General features: G+C 42.6%; 1 protein-coding gene across 8 annotated transcripts in view; it reads left to right on the top strand.

The window, feature by feature from the left end:
• Window positions 1-8,120, top strand: part of LOC144685977 (tropomyosin alpha-4 chain-like) — a 104,410-nt gene extending 96,290 nt beyond the window's left edge. For 4 of the 8 annotated variants that reach the window (XM_078551070.1, XM_078551079.1, XM_078551085.1 and 1 more), the window contains one exon: window positions 6,975-8,120. In XM_078551070.1, coding sequence (XP_078407196.1) covers window positions 6,975-7,057 — 83 coding nt within the window. In that variant the 3' untranslated portion in view covers window positions 7,058-8,120. Of the gene's footprint in view, window positions 1-6,026; window positions 6,196-6,974 lie in introns of those variants that run through there. The other 4 variants (XM_078551112.1, XM_078551102.1, XM_078551128.1 and 1 more) reach the window with 4 other exon arrangements.
• The last annotated feature ends 15,507 nt before the right edge of the window (window positions 8,121-23,627 follow it).

Here is a 23,627-nt window from a genome sequence, read left to right as displayed (position 1 = left end):
GAATCCTAGTAAACTAATTTATCTAGTGAAGTGCTCCTTCCTTCAGTTTCATAATCCCTATCATTTAAATAAATTCCATTGAAATGAGCGTCTGATTGATATCATGGTTCCTCCTTTGAATGATCAATTTGTATATTTTGTTTGGTCGTGAATAAGATGAGGTTTATTTTTGAGAGAGAGTCTTATGAAATTTTGTAGACTTTGGGACAGACCTGATAGCTTGCAGGGTCGGAAAAGACAATAGAATCTGTCATTTTCCTCTAAGCCAAGGGGTTCTACAAAATGGGAGTATTTTAAAATAGAATTTTAAATTTTGTTTCTGGAAGTCTGCAGTGCAGTTAGATTTTTTTTAATTTGTCTGTGGAATATGGATGTCACTGGAAAATCTAGCATTTGTTGCCCATTCCTAATTGCCCTTGAGCTGCCACCTTCTTGAGGGTAATTAGGGAGGATGTGCATACAATATTTCAATGCTAAGGAAAAGTTAGTGGGAGTTTCATTAAGTGAAGTGAACTTGCATTTTAAAAATTGGAATGGACACAGGTGAAATTAAAAGCACTTAACACTGAGTTGGCAGAGAGGGGGAAAGTTTTCAGCTGAAGTGTTCAAATGAGGGTCAGTTAGCTTAATGGCTTGAGTCAGGTGCAGAATGATGACAACAGCACAAGTTCAATCCCTGTACTGGCTGTGGTAGTTCATGGATGTTTGCCTCCTTGCCTTGCCCCATGCTTGATTTGGAGTGGCGTCCTTCAAGCTATAGCACCAATTTTGCAAAATGTATTTGTTTGTGGGATATGGGTATCACTGGCAAGGCCAGCATTTATTGCCCATCACCAGTTGGCTTGAGAAAGTGGTGGTGAGCTGCCGCCTTGAACTGCTGCAGTCCATGTGGTGCAGGTACACCCACAGTGCTGTTAGGGAGGGAGTTCCAGGATTTTGACCCAGTGACAGTGAAGGAGCAGAGATATTTCCAAGTCAGGATGGTGTGTGATTTTGTGGTGGTGGTGGTGGTGGGGGGTGGGGAGGACATGAAGGTGGTGGTGTTCTTTGCATCTGCTGCCGTTGACCACCTTGGCAGTAGTGGTTGCAGGTTTGGTGAGTTTCTGCAGTGCATCTTGTAGATGGTACACTGTGTGTCGGTGGTGGATGGGGTGCCATTAAAGCGGGTTGCTTTGTCCTGGATGGTGTTGAGCTGCTTCCGTGTGTCAAGAAAACAAGAAATTGGAATATTTTTCTTCTGTTAATAACCCTGTCATATTTCTTATGTACTGGAAGACCGGCTGTGGGGATGTACATATGGTAATTGGAGTAAGAGCCAGAGTGACTGCAAGAGTCTAAAGCCAACAGTAAGATGTGGTTTTCATATGTTAATGAACCAAGAGGAACTTCAATTAGAATTTTACATAAAGCAATAATAGGAATAGTTTTGAATTGTTTTAGTTCGAAGGGTTGTAAAAAGGTGCAAGTAAATAAGGTAAAGATATGGTAAGTTTTCTTTAGCTCTTAGGTTTTTTAAAAAGAGAGTCTAATCAAATCTGGTTGAGACAATAGAGAGATCAAAGGGAAGGAATGTGTTTAAGGAAATACTGAAGCCTGTGAAGGGGTAGCTGCTTAGATCTCCCAGAAGATAGGCAGGATAGCTGGTCAGAACTCCCAGAAGACAGTGGGAACAAGGCCAGACCTGAAGACCCAGATGCTGTTAGCCTCAGAGGACACCCCAAGGGAAAAAAGGCACTGTGTTTAAAAATTACTGGAATTGTATAGATTTTAAAAATCTATAAGGATAGTTACTGAACAGAAAAGGGGAAAGGTTGGTCTTGAGGGTGATTAAGAGCTTGTGGAACTGTTTTAAGGTACTGTTTGCTGTGTGAAGGCATTCTTGTGTTTAAGTGTAATTGTATTTTTTTAATATTTTTTAATGAATGTTTACTCTACTATAAAATCATTAGTAGTTGGGGACATCATTGCCTGATTTCAAAAACTCTCCTCATACTATACAAATTGCAAAAACTGTTTTGGCAGCTGTTTCAAGTTTCCCTCTGGGATTTGGGCAGCTCGGCATATACCTTGAGCTGTGCCATAACACATGTTGAGCTGCTTCAGTGTTGAGGGAGCTGCACTGATCCAGGCAAGTGGAGGATATTCCATCACACTCCTGACTTGTGCCTTGTTAATGGTGGACAGGTTTTGTGGAGTCAGGAAGTGAGTTACTTGCTGCAGAATTCCTAGCTATTGTAGCCACAGTATTTACATGGCTGTTTCAGTTTTTGCTCAATGATAACCCCAAGGATGTTGATAGTGGGGGATTCAGCAATGGTAATGCCTTTGAATTTCATGGGGCGATGGTTAGCTTCTCTCTTGTAGGAGACGGTCATTGGCTGGCACTTGTGTGGTGTGAATGTTACTTGCCACTTATCAGTCCAAGGCTGCATGTTGTCCAGGTCTTACTACTTCAATCTGAGAAGTCGCGGATGGTGCTGAACATTGTGCGATCATCAGCAAACAACTCCATTGCTGACTTTGATGGAGGAAAGGTCATTGATGAAGCAGCTGAAGATGCTTGGGTCTAGGACACTACCCTGAGGAACTCCTGCTTTGGTGTCCTGGGACTGAGATGATTGACCTCCAACAACCACAGCTAAAAAGGAAGGCTAAGTATGACTCAAGCCAGCGGAGAGCTTTCCCCTTCATTCCCACTGATTCCGGTTTTGCTAGGGCTCCTTGATGTTGCACTCAGTCAAATGCAGCCTTGATGTCAAGGGCAGTCACTCACCTCACCTCTGGAGTTCAGCTCTTTGTCCATATGTGAACTAAGGCTGTAATGAGATCAGGTTCTGAGCGGCCCTGGTGGAACCCAAACTGAGCTTCAGTAAGCAGGTTGTTTGAGTAAATGCTGTTTGATAGCACTGCTGTCCGTCACTTTGCTGATGATCAAGAGTAGACTGATGGGGTGGTAATTGGCCGGGTTGGATTTGTTCTGCTTTTTATGGACAGGACATAACCTGGGCAATTTTCCACATTGCCGGGTAGATGCCAGTGTTGTAGTTATACTGCAACAACTTCACTCAGGTTACAGCTAGTCCTGGAGCTCAAGTCTTCAGACCTATTGCTAGAATGTTGTCAGGGCCCAGTGCCTTAGCAGTATCCAGTGCCTTCACGTGTTTCTTGATATCATATGGAGTGAATCAAATTGGCTGAAGACTGGTATCTGTGATGCTGGGCACCTCAGGAGGAGGCTGGAATGGATCATCCACTCGACACTACTGGCTGAAGCTTGTTGCAGCATTCAGCCTTGTCTTTTGTACTGATGTTTTGGGCTCCCTGATCATTGAGGATGGGGATATTTGTGGAGCTTGCTCCCTCAGTTAGTTGTTTAATTGTCCTCCACCAATTATGACTGGATGTAGCAGCATTTTTAAATACATGATTTAAATACCTAAATGCTTTAATATTGCACGGAGAGGACTAAGATTTAAAAGGGAAGATTTCCTCTTCATCACAGTCTACTCGTGTTAATTTTAAGGAGCTTGTGTTTGAGGAGGGGATCAGGATTTGAATTATTCAGTAGTTTGAAACTACTGAAAACGGCATGGGAGATGTCCTATAGAAACATAGGAAGATTTACAGAGTAGAATGCGGCCATTCAGTCCATCATGTTTGTGCCAGCCGAGAAAGAACTATCTAGTTTAATCCCAGCTACCAGCTTGTGGTCCATAGCTCTGTAGATTATGGCATCTCAAGTGCATATCCAAGTGTTTTTTAAATGCAATGAGGGTTTTTGTCACTACCATCCTTTCAAACAGTGATTTCCAAACCTCTCAACTGGCCTCGGTGAAAAAATCTTGAATTCAATTTGCATTATTCAACTTCAAACTAAGAGGTGTCAGCTGTGATTAACAAAATCAGACAAATATAGCGAATGCATTTTTTTCTTCTTTCATGGGAAGTGGGTGTTGCTAGCAAGGCCTATTCCTAATTGCCCTTGAACTGAGTGGCTTACTAGGCCATTGCAGAGGGCAGTTAAGAGTCAACCACATTGCTGTGGATCTGGAGTCACATGTAGGCCAGACCAGGTAAGAATGGCAAATTTCCTTCCCTAAAGGACATTACTGAACCAGATGGGTTTTTGTGACAATTGACAATAGGTGTCAACTATTTGTGACTAGCATTATATTCCAGATTTATTAAATTTATTTCCAGCAGTGGTGCGATTTGAACCCATGTCCCCAGAGCATTAGTGTGGGCCTCTGGGTTACTAGTTCAGTGTCATTCCCACTATGCCACCAAATGCATTTGTGATTTCCCTACCAATAGTCAGCTTACTATTGTTAGCAATAGTAAGCTGACAAAATATTTCTGGAATCTCTCGTGCTGTGTAAAGCCCATTCATATTTTTGTGTTTTTCTCTTTCCCCACTCTTCACTCTGCCACAACCACCATCTCCCCATGCTCATCCACTCCACTGATTAAAGTTTGTACTTTTGAGTTGATAAAACTTAGTTGGCATAGGAATCTTTTTGTATTTATTAGGCTTTTGAATCATTGCTTCAACTTTCAGAAGTAAAATATTATAGATGTATTAAAGGATTAGCAAGTGAAATGGAAAGATGAATTGATGAATCTTTGTGTTTTTCATCTGCTTTTGAATTTATAATTTCTCTATATGCTTTATGTATGTATTTGTTTTTCTCCTTGGCTTTGCCTGTTTCTAGATGAACTTGCTTCAAAATTAATGCAGAGATTTCTGTGTAGATAGGCACTACTATTGTTGTAAATTCTTGGTTTGTTTTCACTATTTCCTGTGTCACAAAATCATGGTACAATAGAGAACTGTGTAGTTATTAATCATCCATGAGGGTGAAGATTTGTGCAGGCTCCACTCTCAATCCTGGAACTTTCTTCCTAACAACACTGTGGGTGCATCTGCAATGGTTCAAGAAGATGGCTCACCACCACCTTGAGGGCTGTTGGGAATGGGCAATAAATGCTGCTCTTGCCAGTGATGCCTACATCCCATAAATAATTTTTTAAAAATCAGATCTCATCTCTTCATTTAATGTGTTTTGCTAATCTCCTGTATTTAAAATTTCGCAAGCTAAGTTTTACATAGGTGAGACAATTATCAGTTGTGTAATAAATTTAATGAGTTTCTCCCATCTGATTTGTAGTGTGCCATAACTGCCTGCTTTCCCAGCAAGTAGTAATTGTACATGTAACAATAACCAGTCATAGTGGAACCAAAAGGGAAAGGCTGTACAAATATACAAGCCATTTGTATAAGGCAATACTAACTAACCTTAAGCAAGCCCAATCTGTACTCATTTGGGCAGAAACCTTCTAGAAGCTGCACTGAATTGGTTTTGTTGGATTAATACTTGTAACATTGCTTTAAAGATACAACTTACTTGTATGTTTAAGTAGATGTTTTGATTTTTTTTAAACCTTTGCTCTGGTATAATTCTGTTGAATGAGCACCTAATTACCTACAGTGGACAATTTGGTGCTTGAGCTTGTCTGTCTGTTGGAGGGATGGATCAGGGTGATTATTCTTGATATCACAATCTCCTTTCACTGCATATTGGCATTTGGGATTGGTATACTGTTGAGATGGCAAGGTATCTCTACCCCACCCCCTGCCCAGTTTGAGGTGGATTAGCTCTCTGTGGGTTGGTGTACCTCATGAATATTCCTCATTGTGGTAGTTAATCAGTTCCAGGACTTCATTTTTTGTTTGGGAAGTTGTTCTTGATCCTGCTACATGCCTACCTGGCTTTAGACCATATTAATTTCAGCATAATGCAGAGAAACAACAAGGTCGTTTTAAAACGTTCTCAAAACTATTTTCCAAATACTCTGACTATTCTTGCTTTAAACCCAAGAGGTGCTTTCTTTGGTATGTGTGTTTTTGTTTTTTCTTCATTCCTTCATGTGAATAGTTTAAACCTGTTAAAACCAGGTGATCTGTTCCACATGACTAACAAAGCTTTCTCTTCTTTCATCTGCTGTCACTGATGCTGTTTCAATAGAGCGTTTCCGTCAGGAGGTAGCGAGAAATCGTCTTCTCAATAGTGAACTGAGGGTTGTCCTGAATGAACTTAACAACTGACTTTCTTTATCTTTTGAAGACTTGCCAAAAAGCCTGCTTTATGTTGTCTTGCCTGATTATTTTTTACTAATGAATGCTGACACTACTTTCTGTTCCATACCTATTCGTAGCATTATTTTGCATGTCTGTTTGTATGAAATAAAAACGGCACAGGTATTTAATCTCAAATTATTTAACAGCAGGTTTTGAATTAATTCTGTCTTTGTCAACTTGGTTTCTCTTGAATGAAAGACTAATCTGAGCACAGTGAATTTAGATGTGACATGTGAGAAAACGTAAGCTAGCCACTCCTAATTGAGTAGCTTTTTAAAAAAAACAGCCAATTTACCTGGCAATTTGCTTCTGAGCCCTCGAATTTTTCTGTTCTTGTAAAATGAATGCATTCTTGCACTCCATTCATATTGTTGTGTAAAATGCATATATAAATATTGCAATTTAAATCTGTTTTATATTTGGAAATCCAAGGAGTAATTGCAACCTGACTTAAAATGTCTTGGCTCAACCATGATTTCAGTTGGATAACTGTTGTGGAATTCATGGTGTTGAAGTGATTCTATGTTTGTAGAGGGTAACATTTAAGGGGAAGGAACAAGACTAAATGGAGGGGAATGTAGAGATATAAACTATTTGAAAGTTTAGAAGGCTGCATTGGAGTTGGCAAATTCATAATTAAGTAAACAAATATTCGTAACATTGTGAATTTTTTTGTAATTGTTAAACTAATGTTAACTAATGTGTTTGTGTGTATAATGAAATGGTGGTTTACATTTTTTGATTTAGCAACTTTTCATTTGTTTCGATTTAATCAGACTGTTCAATTTTTTATTTAAATTTCATTTTTCATTTTTCTTTTTCCATGAACCAATAGAAAAACTGGCCCAGGCAAAAGAAGAGAATGTGGGCATTCATCAGGTGCTTGAGCAGACTCTAGTGGATCTGAGCCACTTATAATAATACTAACTGGGGGAAAAAAAGAAAAGCTTTACATGCCACAAGTGCCCATGGTACAACAACGTCTTCTGTGTAAACACTGCAAACCACCAGCCAAGTGTGAAACACAACATGGGGTTTAGAACAACAAATTAATGTAGGCTCAAATGTTTGTATTGAAACCAATAAATTTCAAGGGGGAAGTCTTTCTTTTAAAACTAAACTTTAACTGCAGTGTGGGAACAATTGTTTCTTTTTCTTTTCTGACTGCCCTGCCCTCTCCATTACAGTGAACTGGGCAGACCTTGACATTTATGCCATAGACATGTTAGCTGTTATAACTGTATATTAGCTTTTACTTTCAGTTCTCTACCTGATGGCCTTCCATTCTTGACAAGCTTTTGTTTTCTGTCTAAGTTTTAAAGCAAAATATATTGACTTGAAGAGCTGTTGCCAAAAGTGCATTTATTAAGACCTCTCTGATCTGATGCTGGATAACATGAAAAAAATAAAAATAATGCACACCACTTTCCTCTGCCCCCCCTCCAAACTCCCAGAGCTTTATTCTGCTGCAGCTTAGAAGTCTGGTTTTTGGTTAGTTGTTAGTTAGAAGTGGTTTGTGTCGATTTGAAACACAGATAAACTCGAAGCTTGTGAAGATGTGGAAAAGGCCTGGTTTCTGATAGCGGGACCACACTGGCAATTATTGGCAAACATTGCTGTTGTATCATACTGACCCAAGGTTACTATTTGTAGCATATAGTAGAAAGTGTCACTAGATATCCCTAATGTAAAATCTAATGACATCTTTAATAAATCATTGGGGATGCCACCATGACATTGTAAACCTTTTATACCCTGAATATATGGGCTTGTGAAAATATGTACATTTTTGTCATAGATTTAAAGATCTTGAACACAGACTGGGAGTTTTAACAACCATTTGCCCTTCTGTGATGTAACTGTTTCTTCTCCCTATGAATGTCCTTGGAATTCAACTTTATCCTATGCAATTACCTGTGTAAGCTCGTTATTTGTACGGTTTATTAAACTTTGGAATAAAATTATCTTGTGGTGTTTTTAATCTTGTATGATCTCTGAAAATCTTTTCAACAACAAATAACCCATTGGTTCTGATTTGATTTTGATTCCCTCCGACGACATGCACCCTTTTTTGATTTTGTAGCTTTTTTTTCCCTCAAAACATATGCACCTTTTTGGATTGGATTGTGGGTGGCAGGCTCCAGCCACCACTAATGGTGCTGAGCTGCCCAGCAGAGCACAACATCTGGTTATCTCTCCCTGGTCGCTTTGTGTAGTTTTTGATTTCAGCTGGACTGCACAGAGTGAGGGGTCAAGCCTGCATTTGTGCTAGAATCAAAGTCATTTACGGCACAGAAGCTGGTGATTTGGCACTTCTCCATTACACATTTGTACATGAACGAAGGCTGTCAGAAGTAGTTTAGGACACTTTTTCTACGTTATTCATGGTTTTGTTATTTATTCTGGAAACAGGCATGGATAAATCTTAATCTGTCAAGACAGCAGATTTCCTTCCCAAAAGGACATTACCAGATGGGTTTTTACAACAATTGATAGTTTCATGGTCACCGTTACTGAGACTAGCTTTCAATTCCAGAATTTAAATCCCACCAGCTGCCATGGTGGAATTTGAACCTGTCCCCCAGAGTATTGACGTGGGTCTCTGGATGACAGTCCAGTGACACAACCACTACACCACCTCCCCAATTTAAAAAAAAAAATCCTGTAAAATACCAATGAGGTGATGTCTTGTGTGCTATAAGCTAGGAATAAACTATCATTAAAAGGATTTGTATTTATACAATTATTTCACATCCTATGTATAAAAAAAAAAGTTACTTTACAGCCAATGAATTACTTTATCATGTTAACCTGCCAAATGGCAATAGGCAAATGAATCGGCAACTAAAACCTTCCACAAAGTAGTAATCTGAAGAATTGACCAGTTAATCAGTTTTGGAGATGTTTGGCTGAGGAATGCTTATTCCACTCTGTATAGAGTAGCTCAGTTAACTCTCGAGATATGCTCCCTAACGGTGAATGTCAAGTCAGTTTGACTATGGAGGACACTATACATAAGTATTATGTCCTTAACCAATGTCTATTTAAATCCAATTTCCAACAGCAATTCCTGAATGGAAATTAGGATTTTCCCTTACCCTGCCCCTTCAGTTGGGACATCGAGACTAATATTGAAACTTGGCTACTGCCTGGTTTGAGACAGCTAGCTCGTAGCTGGAAGCTTGTACTCTGTAAGACTCTATACCATACCACAATCTACATTCAACAACTTGGCTCAACACACACTGTTCAAGCATCAGTTCAATGGCTAGAGGGGAGGGGTTGAAGAAAGGATGGTGAAGTAAATCAGTTGGTTTTGCCATCTTTTATTACCTAAATGCTCTGTACTTGTCACACACACACACTAGCTGGTCATTGGGAGTTGAGTGATGGAAGCAAGGGCTGAATGTGATTTCTTTTATACAGCCTTACCCATGCCTTAACTGAATTATTCTGCTGTAGGGAAGTACAAGTAATTGTAGCATAAACCATGAGCTAATTTTTTAAGCATACCATAGCACTCTTGTCATGTGTTTAAAGGAAGTGAAATGCCCTCTTAGGAGGGGGGGGGGGGGGGGAAAGTTAAATGTTTACTGCTGATTTTCATTAAAACATAGCTCTTTTGAACGGGTGCAAACAATCAAGATCGATGTATGTTATATCTTCCAACTGTTGTTTCATAGTATCCACTAAGATTCTCTTCCCCACCTCCTCCCTTCCCTCCCCCCCCCCCCCCCCCGCGTTGTTTATAATAGCGAGAATAAGGCATTTTAGAACATTGTCAACAAGGGAAGACATGAGCAGCGTAGCCTTCCCAATAAAATGTTACCCAAGACAAAATTAGCGCCTGTTGTGTTACCGGCACGGGAGTGCTGCACTAGCTGAAAAGTCTTGGACACGAAGATGAGGGTTTCGGCTGCCAGTGGTTCCGGGCGGAGCGCGACACGTTTCTCGGGGGTGGGTGCAAGTGAATGAAGAATCCACTCGTCCCTCGTTAAAGGTCCATTAAACTTCTTAAAGGAGCTTGAAACTGATGAACTCGGAAACACTCTGGTGCATGTTAGGGCACCGTTGCAGACTTCAAGCGGGAGTTGGAAAAAATGTGGGAGCGGGGGGAGGGTGCCCTGCGCTGGATGCTGCACTTTACCTTCCATTTGGCCACTTCTGCGCTCGGTGAGACTGCTGGCCCTCCGAGGTGCTGCCTAAGGTGGCGCCAGGATCTCCTCGGGGCTGCCATCCTGTCAATGCTGCTGGCCGATCTGCAGGGAGTCCCCCCCCCGGGCTCTGCTCGGCGCCGCTCCTTGAACACCGAGTTCGTCAGCGGCCCCAACACAGTATTTGCATCACAAGATAGCATCGCATGTGCGGCGCAGGGTCGGCACCCAGAAATTAACCTGACCCCGATTTGAAAATCAAGCCCCCAAAAGGAGCCAAGGATAGTGGAATAACTTTTCTCACCCGCAGTTATCTTGTCAACCCCCTTGGTGAGCATTTCCAAAACCCAAAGCAGTCGTGCGTTCTTGCATCCCATCTGAATCTACCTCTTAAATATAATTAGCTCTAACTGATCCTATGTTTTATTAATTTGAAAATCTCAATCAGGTCCCCTTTCAATCTTCTAACAAGCACATTTTGTTTGTCCAGTGAGCCAAGGATTATATGTTCACTCTGTTCGTCTTCGCTGGAAAGAAATTCCACATAGCCTTATCAAAAGAACATCTTACTTCATGTTAATAAAAGCTAAATACTGTGGATGCTGGATATCTGAAATAAAACAAAAAATGATTGAAAAAACTTAGCAGATCTGGCAGCATCTATGGAGAGAGAAACATGTTTAAAAGTCCACGTACACACATCAACAGTATTGCCCTTATCGATCAAATCATCCAAAAAAAAAGTTAGTTAAACATGATTTACCCTTAACAAGCATGTGCTGGTTTCCTTAATTAACCCGCATCTGCCCAAGTGACTATTAGCTTAGTCCCGAATTATTCTTTCGAGAAGCTTCCCACCACTGAGGTTAACTCTGTTTCTCTCTCCACAGATGCTTTGAAACCTGCTGAGTTTTTCCAGCATTTTCTGTTTTTGTTTCGAGCTTCATGTTATGATCCCCGTAAAGACTGATTACTTTTTCAAAATTTGAAGTTCCAGTGGATGGCTGAAAGGATCACATGACAGACCTTTACTGTAACACACAAACTAAAAGCAGCGTAGCGTTTAGTCAATTTCAGTGGCAACTTATACTCTACCACAGAAAAGATCCCCCATTTAACATTTAAAGCAACTGAAAGTCTCCCTCTATGGTTATACTTTACTCTCTCTCTTAAGTAGTCTCTATTCCTCTGGAACAAGTCCAAAGCAATTCTTAGCTCCCAAGGGCTTCATTTCTTTTCCTTTCTCAGCCGGGTAACTCCTACTCCCCGAACTGACTTACACAGGGAGGGGTGAATTGGAGATTCTTACCTTTAGTTAAAACTAGGCGAATCTTTCAGTCTCATTAAAAGCCTCACGAGCCTGGTCTGTTCAATCTGAGCATGAACTCCCACCCGCAATCTTGTGTGGTGAACCATAGAGACTTACTCTCTCTTGGATCCTTGTAGACTGACATTGTGAGATCCAGTGATATTTTAAGAAAACACCCCAAAAGCCAATCCGACAATGCCTTCTTCCCCTCACAAAACCCATCTCCATGTCAATGTGAATCACATGGGCTTTGAATCCTGTAGAAATGCTAATTAGACTTCTAGCTCTATTCTAACTTGGAAACTAAATAGACAATTTAAAGTATAACTGTTTGAAAAGCCTGACCTGTATTAAACACCTTGCTGGGACTTTGGAGACTAACAGACTATCCACCGTCAGCACAGATTCCTTGGTCATATTTTACAGGTGTGAACAACTTGCACCTTCTTCCCAGTAAAACAATCTTTAACCTTTAACATCCAAGCCACCTAGGCTTGCTGTCAGCAGAATTCAGAACAGGTCACATGATTCCCTTCATTCCTCCATTTTACCCTAAATTAAAGACACAGTACTGAAACTTAAAAATCTTTTAAAATCTCGCATATGTAACAACTACAATCTTTATTGGCATTTATTCTCTTCCTGTTCTATTCATCTGAGTCCACTTAAAAGTGTACTTTAAGTCAAAGACCTATCTGTTCCAGGAAGTTCTAAATTTATAATTAACCAAAGTGATATCTGGATGGAACAGTTAGAAAACTTCTGACGGAGTCAACACTATCCTAACTGCCAAATGTGTAAACAATGAAGCTAGTTAATCTTACTAAAAAAAAAGTAAAGACCTGGATGAGCATCAAACTTGTCCACTGTACAAGATGAGCAGATACAAACCACTCTAACAAGAATTCTCTTTCCATCCATCCAAGAAATAACTGATGCAAACATTCACGTGGCTTAATCACCATGGTTATGGTGGTTTTGAGTATATTATTTGCTATGAATACAAGACATCCAGTGAAAACAGCAGCTTCCTTCTGCTGTTTTACAGCAGGTAATTTGTGTCTGTCTTCACTTTAGAAGAGAGAAATCTTCCCAAAGATACTTGAAAGTCCAGAAGTGTAAAGGTGGGAGGAACTTAAAACAATCGCCATCATCAGGGAAAAGGTACTGGGAAAACTATTAAACCTAAAAGCAGACAAGTCCCTAGGACCTGATAGCCTGCATCCAAGGGTCTTGAAATAAGTGGCTGCAGAGATAGTAAAGGCATTGGTTATAACCTTCCAAATTCCTTAGATTCTGGAAGGGTCCCAGTGGATTGGAAAATAGCCAATGTAACCTTTATCAAGAAGGGAGGGAGACAGAAAACAGGAAATTGTAGGCCAGTTAGCCTCACATCTGTCGTAGTGAAATTGCTAGAATCCATCTTTAAGGAGGTTATAGCAGGATACTTAGAAAATCATTATGGGAACTGTAGAATCATTATGGTTTTGTGAAAGGGAAATCATGTTTAACTAATTTATTAGAGCTCTTTGAGGAAGTAACAAGCAAGGTGGATAAAGGTGAACCAGTAGATATGATGAACTTGGATTTCCAAAAGGCATTTGATAAGATACCACATCAAAGGTTATTGGACAAAATAAGAGCTCATGGTGTATCTCTTCCGAGTTATCAACAGATCGCATGTAACTCTTTCAAGTACATTCACAGTTCTTGGTTTCCGGGAGTGGGACATGAACCCACAACCTTCCGATTCAAAGGCGAGGGTGCTATGAACTGAGCCACAGCTGATACCTCCTCATGGTGTAGGGGTTAACATATTAGCATGGATAGAGGATTGATTAGCTAACAGGAATTAGAGAGGAGGGATAAATGGGTCATTTTTGGGTTGGTAAGCTATAACTAGTGGATTGCCACAGGGATCAGTGCTGTGGCCTCAACTGTTTACAATCTATATCAATGACTTGGATGAAGGGACTGTAAGAATGGTAGCTAAACTTGCCAATGACACCATGATGGGTAGGAAAGTAAGTTGTCAAGAGGAGGTAAAGATTCTACAAAGGGGTATAATTGGTTAAGTGATTGGGCAAAAAATTGACAGATGGTGTATAATGTGGGAAAATGTGAATTTGTCCACTTTGGCAAGAAGAATAGAAACACAGTATGCTATTTAAGTAGAGAGGTTTTCAGAACTCTGAGGTACAGAGGGATCTTGGTGTCCTGGTACATGAATCACAAAACATTAGTAAGCCAGGCACAGCAAGTGATTAGGAAGGCAAATAGGATGTTGGCATTTATTGCAAGTGGAATGGAATATAAAAGTAGGGAAGTTTTACTGCAGCTGTATAGGCCTTGGTGAGACCACACCCACATCTGGACTGTGCATAGTTTTGGTCATCCTATTTGAAAAAGGGTAAAATTGTGTTAGAAGCAGTTCAGAGAAGGTTAACTGGACTCATTGCTGGGATGAAGGGGTTATCTTATGAAGAAAGGTTGAACAGGTTGGGCCTATACCCATTGGAGTTTAGAAGAATGAAAGGTGATCTTATTGAAACATATAAGATCCAGATGGTCTTGATAGGGTGGATACTGTGAGGATGTTCCTCTTGTGGGGGAGACTACAAATAGGGGGGCACAGTTTAAGAATAAGAATTCTCCCTTTTAAGATGGAGAATTTTTTTTCTCTGAGTGTCATTATTCTGAGGCGTTTTCTCCCCCAAAAAGCAGTGGAGGCTGGGTCATTGAATTTATTCAAGGTTGAGTTAGATTTTTGATAGTCAAGCGAGGCAAGGATTATGGGGGACAGACAGAAAAGTGAAGTTGAGACTACAATCAGATCAACCATGATCTTATCAAATGGCGGAGCAGGCTCGAAGGGCTGAATGGCCTAGTCCTGCTCCTAAGTTCTATGTTCCTAGATACAATTTGACAGTGGTAACAGTTTTCAGAGCATTTCTCATGATTGGTAATTAAAGTGGACTTTGTTAAAGGGCAGTGACCTCAATCAGCTGTGTAACATTTGACACTTAAAACAGATCTTGTCCACAACTTACATGCATCTTCCATTTAACTTTGACCCCGTGCCTGTTAACATTCAGAATTTTGTAAGTACATGATCATGATGACATTAAGGTACAAGTTATTCATTTTTTAAAAATAATTTTGTGTAGGATAAAACAAACACTTGAAAAAAACCAAAAATCCTCTCATCAATGTGTATCAAAGTATTTCAGATCCTGTGAATTATCTCATCTCTACTATTCTGTAAAATTAATCTCCCACCACAAAATGAACATTTCCTTTCCAGAAATTAATATTAACATCTCAAATTAATCCTGGCTAACCCAAACTCTGTCCTAATTTTGAGGCCCGGGTTTAATGCAGCTCTAACGCTAGTCCTAACAACTGTAGCTCTAAAAGAACACTAAACCTAAATCTAGCAATGCCAAACCTGACTATTGGATTTGGACCTTCCAAAGGACACAGGTGGCTGTTGAAAACAGTTTATGAAGAAGAGAAAAAAACACGCACAACCAGCTACCAACGACACACACACCAGACCAAACTCCTCCACTTCTCCCCAAAGCAGAACAAACAGTGCCCAGCACCTTCATACACTGTTGCAATATAGGGAATAGGCAACCTCATGGCATAGACTCTTAAAGTGATATCTCCATGGACAATTCCCTCCCCCCCACATCCCGACCCCCACCAAATCTAAAGTATCTTCACAACAAATCTGGGTGTATGATGCATCATTTGCATTTGACTATTAAAACTAATAACACATAAAACTTTGCAACAACAAGATAGAAATAATCCTAGCAAATCTCAGATGGAGTTGAAATGATACATGCAAATATATAACAAAACTGTTTATGCATCTCAAATATTGTTTACAAAGAAAGACTAGCAGATCAGTAAGAGGTGCACGGCCAGTAAGGGGAGACTTCGGCCTGAGTGAGATAGAGACTGAATGAGTATATTTGGGGTAAAAATAAAATGCTGGAAAAACTCAGCAGGTCTGACAGCATATGTGGAGAGAGAATCAGAGTTAACATTTCGAGTCCATATGAGAGCTTCAGAAGTCTGTTTCTCTCTCCACAGATGCTGTCAGACCTGCTGAGTTTTTCCAGCCTTTTCTGTTTTTATTTCAGATTTCCTGCATCTGCAGTATTTTGCTTTTATCTGAGAGTATAATTGGGAATTTGGTTCAAAGTGGGAATTCGGTGCATGGGGGAAAGAGGTGCTTTAGGTAAGGCTTACTGCAGGAAGTGAAGCGTGCCGAGTGGGGAGTTCGGTGAAGGATGGGGAGAAAGTGCTTTTTGCTTCTACTCTTTTTCAGCCTCCAGTATTTGATTTCCACTTTGGTGCAGCAGAAGGAGCAGGTAAATCAGTAAATCAGTGGTATTATTGGTTTTAACAGTATTGATAAAATACTGTAAGTACTGTATTGTTTTATTAGTATTGTAAAGTTTACTCGCAGTGCCAAAACCTATTGGGAGGTGTAGGCTTTATTGATTAAAATTAATTAGCAATTATTAATTAATTAACACACATTGAAGATGGCAGGGCAGGTGATGTGCTGCGATTGCAGGAAGTGGGAGCTTCTGGATATCGGTGTGATCTAGAGCAAACACATCTGCAGTAAGTGTTTGCGGCTGCAGGGTCTTCGGCTCCGAGTTATTGAACTGGAGGCCAAGCTGCAGACACTGTGGCACACCAGGGAGGGGTAAAGTTACCTGAACACTTTATTCCAGGAGGCAGTCACACCCCTAAGGATAGGGTCTTCTGATTTGGTCCGTGGTCAGGGACAGGAGGGTGTGACTGCAAGTGAGGCAGGTAAGGGGACCCAGAGGGCAGGAGCACAAGAGCCTGCGCCCTTGCAATTGTCCAACAGGTTTGGGTTTTTTTCAGCTTGTTTGGATGAGAGTGGGGGCTGCAGGGTGGATAAGCTGACTGACCATGGCACTGTGGTGCAGGGAGCCATTCAATCGGGGGGAGTTACAAGGAATGTAGTGGTAGTGGGAGACAGTATAGTCAGAAGGATTGACACCATTCTCTGTAGCAAAGAGTGTGAGTCCAGACAGCTGCATTGCCTGCCCGGTGCCAGGGTTCGGGACATCTGGCTGGGACATCTGGGTGATGACCCAGTCGTTGTGGTCCATGTAGATATCAATGACATAGGCAGGACAAAGAAGGAGGTTCTGCTTAGTCAGTATGAGGAGTTTGGCACCAATTAAGAAGCAGAGCCTCAAAGTTCATAATCTCTGGATTATTACCTGAGCCACGTGCAAATTGGCATAGGAGAAATCAGATTAGGGAGATGAATGTGTTGCTCAAAGACTGGTATGGGAGTAGTGGGTTCCAGTTCATGGGCACTGGTACTGGGGAAACTGGGATCTATACCGTTGGGATGGTCTACACCTGAACCGTGCTAGGTCTGGAGTCCTCACAAGCTGTCTAACCAGGGAAGTAGAGAGGGTTTTAAACTGAATAGTAGGGGCAATGGATCAAATTTGGGAAGATGTGGTAAATGAAAGAGTAGAGAAAAGGCAAAAGAGAAAGGTATTATTACAGGAAATGAAAAACAGACCACGACAGGAAGGGATAGAGAGTACAAAATCTAACAGTAAATCAACAGATGAGACAAGAGGTTATAAAAAGAATAAAGGGATAAAATTAAAGGCTCTGAATCTGAATGCACAAAGCATTCAAAACAAAACAGATGTACATAGAAATAAATAAGGACGATTTGATAGCCATTACAGAGACATGGCTACAGGAAGACGTGGATTGGGACCTGAATATTAAAGGGTATAGGACACTTACGAAGGACAGGAAGTGAAGTAAAGGTGGTGGGGTGGCTCTGTTAGCTAATGGTGGTATTCGCACAATAGAGAGAGATGACCTAAGTTCAGGAAACCAGGATGTGGAAATGGTTTGGGTAGAGATGAGAAATGGTAAAGGCAAGAAGTCACTTGTAGGAGTCAAGTACAGGCCCCCTAATAATAACCCCATGGGAGGGTGGAGCATAACGGAAGAAATAATGGGAGCATGTCAGAAAGGCATGGCAATAATCATGGGAGATTTTAATCTACATATAGACTGGAAAAGTCATATGGGCAAAGGTAGCCTAGATAAAGAGTTCAAAGAATGTTTCTGGGATAGTTTCTTAGAACAGCATGTTCTGGAGCCAACCAAAAAGCAGGCTATATTAGACCTGGTATTATGCAACGAGATGGGATTAATTAATGATATCACAGTGAAGACACCCCTAGGTAGCAGCAATCATAATATGATTGAGTTTTACATTCAGTTTGAGGGAGAGAGGAGTGGGTCCGAGACTATGTTTTTAAACTTAAATAAGGGCAATTATGAGAGCATGAAAACAGAGCTGGCTAAAGTGAATTGGCAAATTACGTTAAGTGATAGGTCAATAGGGATGCAGTGGCAAACATTTAAAGGGATATTTCAGAATACACAAAATAAATATATTCCAATGAGTAAGAAAAAGTCTAAGGATGGACACACCCTCCGTGGTTAACTAGAAAGGTTAAAGATAGTATTAAACTTAAAGAAAAAGTATATTATTGTGCAAAGATAGGTGGAAGGTCAGAAGATTGGACAGAATATAAAGAACAGCAAAGGATGACTAAAAGATTAATAAGGAGGGAAAAATTAGAGTGCGAGAGAAAGCTAGCTAGAAATATAAAAACAATAAGAGTTTCTATAAATATTTTAAAAAGAAACAAGTGAACAAAGTGAGCATTGGTCCTATAGAAAGTGAGTCTGGAGAATTGATAATGGAAAACAAGGAAATGGCCAATGGATTGAACAGGTATTTTGCATCAATCTTCAATATAAAGGATGCAAGTAAAATCCCAGAAGCAGCTATAAATCAGGAAATAGAAGGGAAGGAGGAACTCAGGAAAATTACAATCACCAGAGAAGTGGTACTGAGTAAATTGTTGGAGCTACGGGCTAACAGGTGCCTGGGTCCTGGTCGACTCTTCATACTAGGGTCTTAACAGAAGTGGTTAATGAAATAGTTGATGCATTGATTTTAATTTTCCAAAACTCCCTAGACTCGGGGAAGGTCCCATTAGATTGGAAGATAGCAAATGTAACTCCATTATTCAAAAAGGGAGGGAGACAAAATGCAGGAAACTACAGGCCAGTTAGCCTAACATCTGCCATAGCGAAAATGTTAGAAGCTATTATTAAAGAAGCCATAGCAGGGCACTTGGATAATGTCAAGGTAATCAGGCAGAGTCAAAGGGAGGTCATGTTTAACCAACTTACTGGTGTTCTTTGAGGAAGTAACATGTGCTGTGTATAAAGGGGAACTGGTGAATGTACAGTACTATACTTAGGGCGGAATCATCCAAGATTTGCACTAAGTGCTGTAGTGAGTGAGTAAAATGACATATCATCCCAAACCAGCCACATTAATTCTACATTCCCAGGAAACACGTCATTTCCATGGCAGGGGGTCTCTCATTCACTAGCCACGCTGCTTCCTCATCCGGGTGCCATATTTAAAGTCCAGCCGCACGCACACCTCTCAGTGCTTCCAGCCCATGACTGCTGCAAAGAAGACATGGCCCTGAAAGGCAAAAAGACTGCAGCCCCCAGGTTCAATGATGCATCCCTTGAGCGCCTCTCAGGCACAGTGGAGGCTCACCGTGATGTCCTCTACCCTTGCTCTGGCCGCAGAATGGGCAGCAACCTCACTAATCCGGCTTGGGAGGCGGTGGCAGCGGTGGTCAGCACCAACGCCCTGCAAAAGAGGGCAGCCACCCAGTGCTGCAAGAGGATGAATGGTCCCCTCCATTCTGCCAGGGTAAGTCACTCTTCTCATCACAATCGCTCCATATTCACAAACCCATCACAGATCCACAAGGCCCTCACTCACTTTCAGTTAAAGGACATCAACATTCACTCTCGAACAAACACCTTCATTGTCCTCTCCTGTCCATGGGGCCACTGACCACCCACACATGCCAGGCATACTTATCATCTGGCCTGGCAGGCGTCCTGCTTACACTCTCCCCACCTCTATTCACGCAGGACAAGCTGGCACACAACAACAGGGAGAGGTCACAGACTGGTGGATGAATGCCTGAAATCAAGGTCCTCACGGCCTTTGAAAACAGAGCCATCCAACTGGCTGGCAAGGATCTGGACCATTCCTGTGCTGACAGTGAGGCCGGTGATGCTCTACCAAGTGAGGATCCAGCAGTGCAACATCCATCAGACAACCATGATGTGAGTGAGGTCCTGTTTCGCAGGCCACTGCCATGCATTAATTATCTCTCCTTGCACATCTGCCAAACAGCCAACGGAGTCCATGACCCAGGGCCTCCAATCAAGCCCCAAAGAAATCTCTGAAGAGGAACCTGAAGGCAACCTCCTTGACGTCCCGTCACAGCGTTCACCCACACCCTCCACCAGTGCAGAGACATACACCTCGGTGGGACCTAGCTTTAAAGTAGTCTCGGGATCACAATCTGGTGACAACATCGCACTGTCTGATCCACAGCAGGCAACAGCAGGGTCTTCCCAGGTGTCTGGCACTGATATTCCACAACTCCACCATTCGGCCCATCGAGTCTGCTCCACCATTCAATGAGATCATGGCTGATCTGATAATCCACAACTCCACCTTCCTGCCCTTTCTCCATAACCCTTGATTCCCTTACTGATTAAAAATCTGTCTATCTCAGCCTTGAATATAGTTAATGACCCAGCTTCTACAGCCCTCTACAGTAAATAATTCTACAGATTCACTACCCTCTGGGAGAAGAAATTCCTCCTCATCTCTGTCTTAAATGGGCGACACCTTACTCTGAGATTATGCCCTCTGGACCTAGACTCTCCCACAAGGGGAAACAACCTCTCAGCATCTACCCTGTCAAGCCCTCTAAGAAGCTTATATGTTTCAATAAGGTAGCCTCTCATTCTTCTAAACTCCATTGAGTACAGGCCCAATTTACTCAATCTCTCCTCATAAGAAAATCCCTCCATCTTCGGGGTCAACCTAGTGAACCTTCTCTGGACTGTCTCAAATGCCAGTACATTTTTCCTCAGATAAGAGGACCAAAACTGTTCACAGTATTCTAGGTGTGGTCTAACTAGTGCCTTGTATAGTTTTAGTAAGACTTCTCTATTTTTGTATTCCATTTCCTTTGAAATAAAGGCCAAAATTCCATTTGCCTTCCTATTACCTGCTGAACTCGTATGTTAGCTTTTTGGGATTTATGTTCGTACGACCCCAAAATCCCTCCAATCTGCATCTTCCTGCAGTCTTTCTCCATTTAAATAATATTCAGCTCCTCTATTCTTACTGCAAAAATGCATAACCTCATATTTTCCCACATTATATTCCATTTGCCAAGTTTTTGCCAGCTCACTTAACCTGTCTATATCCCTCTGTAGACTCTTTGTGTCATCCTCACCACTCACCTTCCCACCTGTCATCATCTTCCTCCTGCAATGAGCAACTATTGGTGTCTCCACCGCGCCTCCATGACAGGAGCATTATCACAGAGGATATGTGTGTTGCCATCAGCCAGACTGGAGTCAAATGTTCATAGATGCATTATGAGGATCTATGGTGTCTCCTCACTGCATATCGTCATCATCCTCCACAAATCTAGCAGCTATGAGAGCCACCTGAGCACACCTGCCTCACCTGGCCAGTGCGAGGGCCTCATCCCTGTCATCGTTGCCTTCGAGAACCTCCTCACCCTCATCCCTGTTGGTGTCTTCCTCATCGGAGGAGACCTCCAGTTCCTCTATCACCTCTTCAGCTAGTTCCTCTCTCCGTTTCAGCGCCAGGTTGTAAAGGGCTGCAGCAGGCGACAATGATGTGTGACACCCTCTGAGGACTGTATTGCAGGGCTCCATCAGACCGGTCCAGGCACCGGAACCTTGTTTTCAGCATCCAATGGTTTGCTCCACCAAGTTGCAAGTTGTAGCATGAGCCTCATTATACCTTCACTCTGCTGCAGTCTGAGGCCGCCGCACGGGTGTCATCAGGCACATCCTCTGCAGGTAGCCCTTGTCCCCGAGGAGTCATCTCTGCAGCCTCTGTGGACCCTGGAAGACTTCAGGGATCTGTGACCGACTGAGAATGTAGGAGTCATGGACACTCCCTGGAAACAGTGCGCAGACCTGCAGGATGCGTTTGTGGTCGTCGCACACCAGCTGCACATTCAACAAATGGAATCCCTTGCGGTTGACATAGTTGACCCCTTGTTGTGATGGAGATCTGAGTGCCACGAGAGTGCAGTCGATGGCACCCTGCACCTGTGGGAAGCCCGAGATCTGGGCAAATCCAATTGCTCTTACACCTTGGCTTTCCTGGTCCCAGGTGAAATGCACAAAGTTGTGTGCGCTCAAGAAGATGGCCTCGTGGATGCATTTGTGGGTGGAGGTTTGTGATATCCCACAGAGGTCACCTGGGGAGCCCTGAAAGGAGCCACTGGCATAGAAATTGAGCACCACGGTCACTTTCACAGGCACTGGCAGTGGATGCCCTCCATGTCCACGTGGTGCAAATCCTGCAGCAGGTGGCAGATGTGACCAATCAGTTCCCTAGACATGCACAGTCTTCGGCAACACTGGTTGTTGATCACCTGCAGGAATGAAAGGTGGCGTCTATAGACCTTGGGCCTAGCTAGGCGTCGACCAGCAATGGCTCATTGTGGTTCTTTGGCAGTGTGTGCGGGACCCCGTCAGCCGCCCCTTCTTCCAGAGGGTGCTGCTCCTTCCTCTGCACAGCCAGGCACCTTAGTCATCTTCTTCTCCATCATCTTCGCTCTCTATAAGCCACGAGGCGTATAGCTAGGTTACTAGGTTCCATGGTCCTGATGTACTCCTCATGCAGGATGAAAGAGAGAGACGCGTGGATTAGCTTGGGTGTACTAAGAACCTCTCTTGGTTAAGTTTGAAGGCCCCTTAATGCAACCACTTGGTTGGCCAGAGTTTAGGGCGCTGCATGGCTGCCTGAGACCCCACCCACCTCCGCCCCACTCCACCTGGCTGATTAGTGGCAGCTTCGCCCATTGGACTGTATGCTGTGCTCTCAGCTCAGGCACAGGCATTCTCCTAACCTGTACTCCCCCATGGGGGAGACTGGTCCAAACTGGGATGATGACATTGCAAGGGGCTGTGAGCACGTCCAGTGACTGCTCCATGGCCAGCTTTAGCAAGGAGATTGTACACAGGAGATTGGGCAGTTTCCCCAACTGTTCTGCAGTCCGCTAAAACACTCATTACTTTGCAGTCCGTGCCCTAGGGGTGAAAAGCTCTGCAGCACTTGGCGGAACTTTGATGCCTCTGCATTGTTTGAGTGGGCAGAGAAGCTAGAGGCCCGATTTTAAACATATCAATGTGGCTGCGCCCGAAATGTCTCAGCTGCAGAGGAACGGTCACTTTATACAAGGTTTCCCTAATGCGTGGCCACTTCCCTTGCCCATCACCCACACCCTCCTACAACCCCACCCCTCACATGTTTGTGCGATACCATCAACTGCAGGACAGCCCTTGCCCATCGCCCCCAACCCAAGTCACCTCAACCGCAGGGCAGCCCTTGCCTGCCACCAGCCAACGCGCCTCAACCATGAAGTCCAACAGGTGACCCAAGCCAGTGATCTGCAACATTAGTGTGCACTCACCTCCGAGTTCCCTTCAAAGTGCAGCTCACCAAGTGCACGCCTTTTATATGCTGTTGTGAAACACGTTGGCGTGCAATCACACCAACTTTGGTGAACGATCCAGCGGGGGGGATAATTCCTGCGGGCTGGCCTTATAATGATATGCTGATGTATTACAATGAGGGTCCTGATGTCTGAATGTGGGAAACATGGCCGGCATCGGCAGGCAGAGCAGATGATCGTAAACTGGTTTCATAACGTTGTGAAACCGATTTTTGACCTTCTTGCCATATTGTCTGCTCAGTCCACCAAACACGCCCGACGTCAGCTGACATGGAAAATTCCGGCCTTAGATTTCCAGAAGG

This window comes from Cetorhinus maximus, chromosome 1, assembly GCF_964194155.1.
Source record: "Cetorhinus maximus chromosome 1, sCetMax3.hap1.1, whole genome shotgun sequence".
Taxonomy (NCBI): domain Eukaryota; kingdom Metazoa; phylum Chordata; class Chondrichthyes; order Lamniformes; family Cetorhinidae; genus Cetorhinus; species Cetorhinus maximus.
The sequence above is the reverse complement of the archived record's forward strand: the minus strand, read 5'-3'. Positions and strand labels throughout refer to the sequence as shown.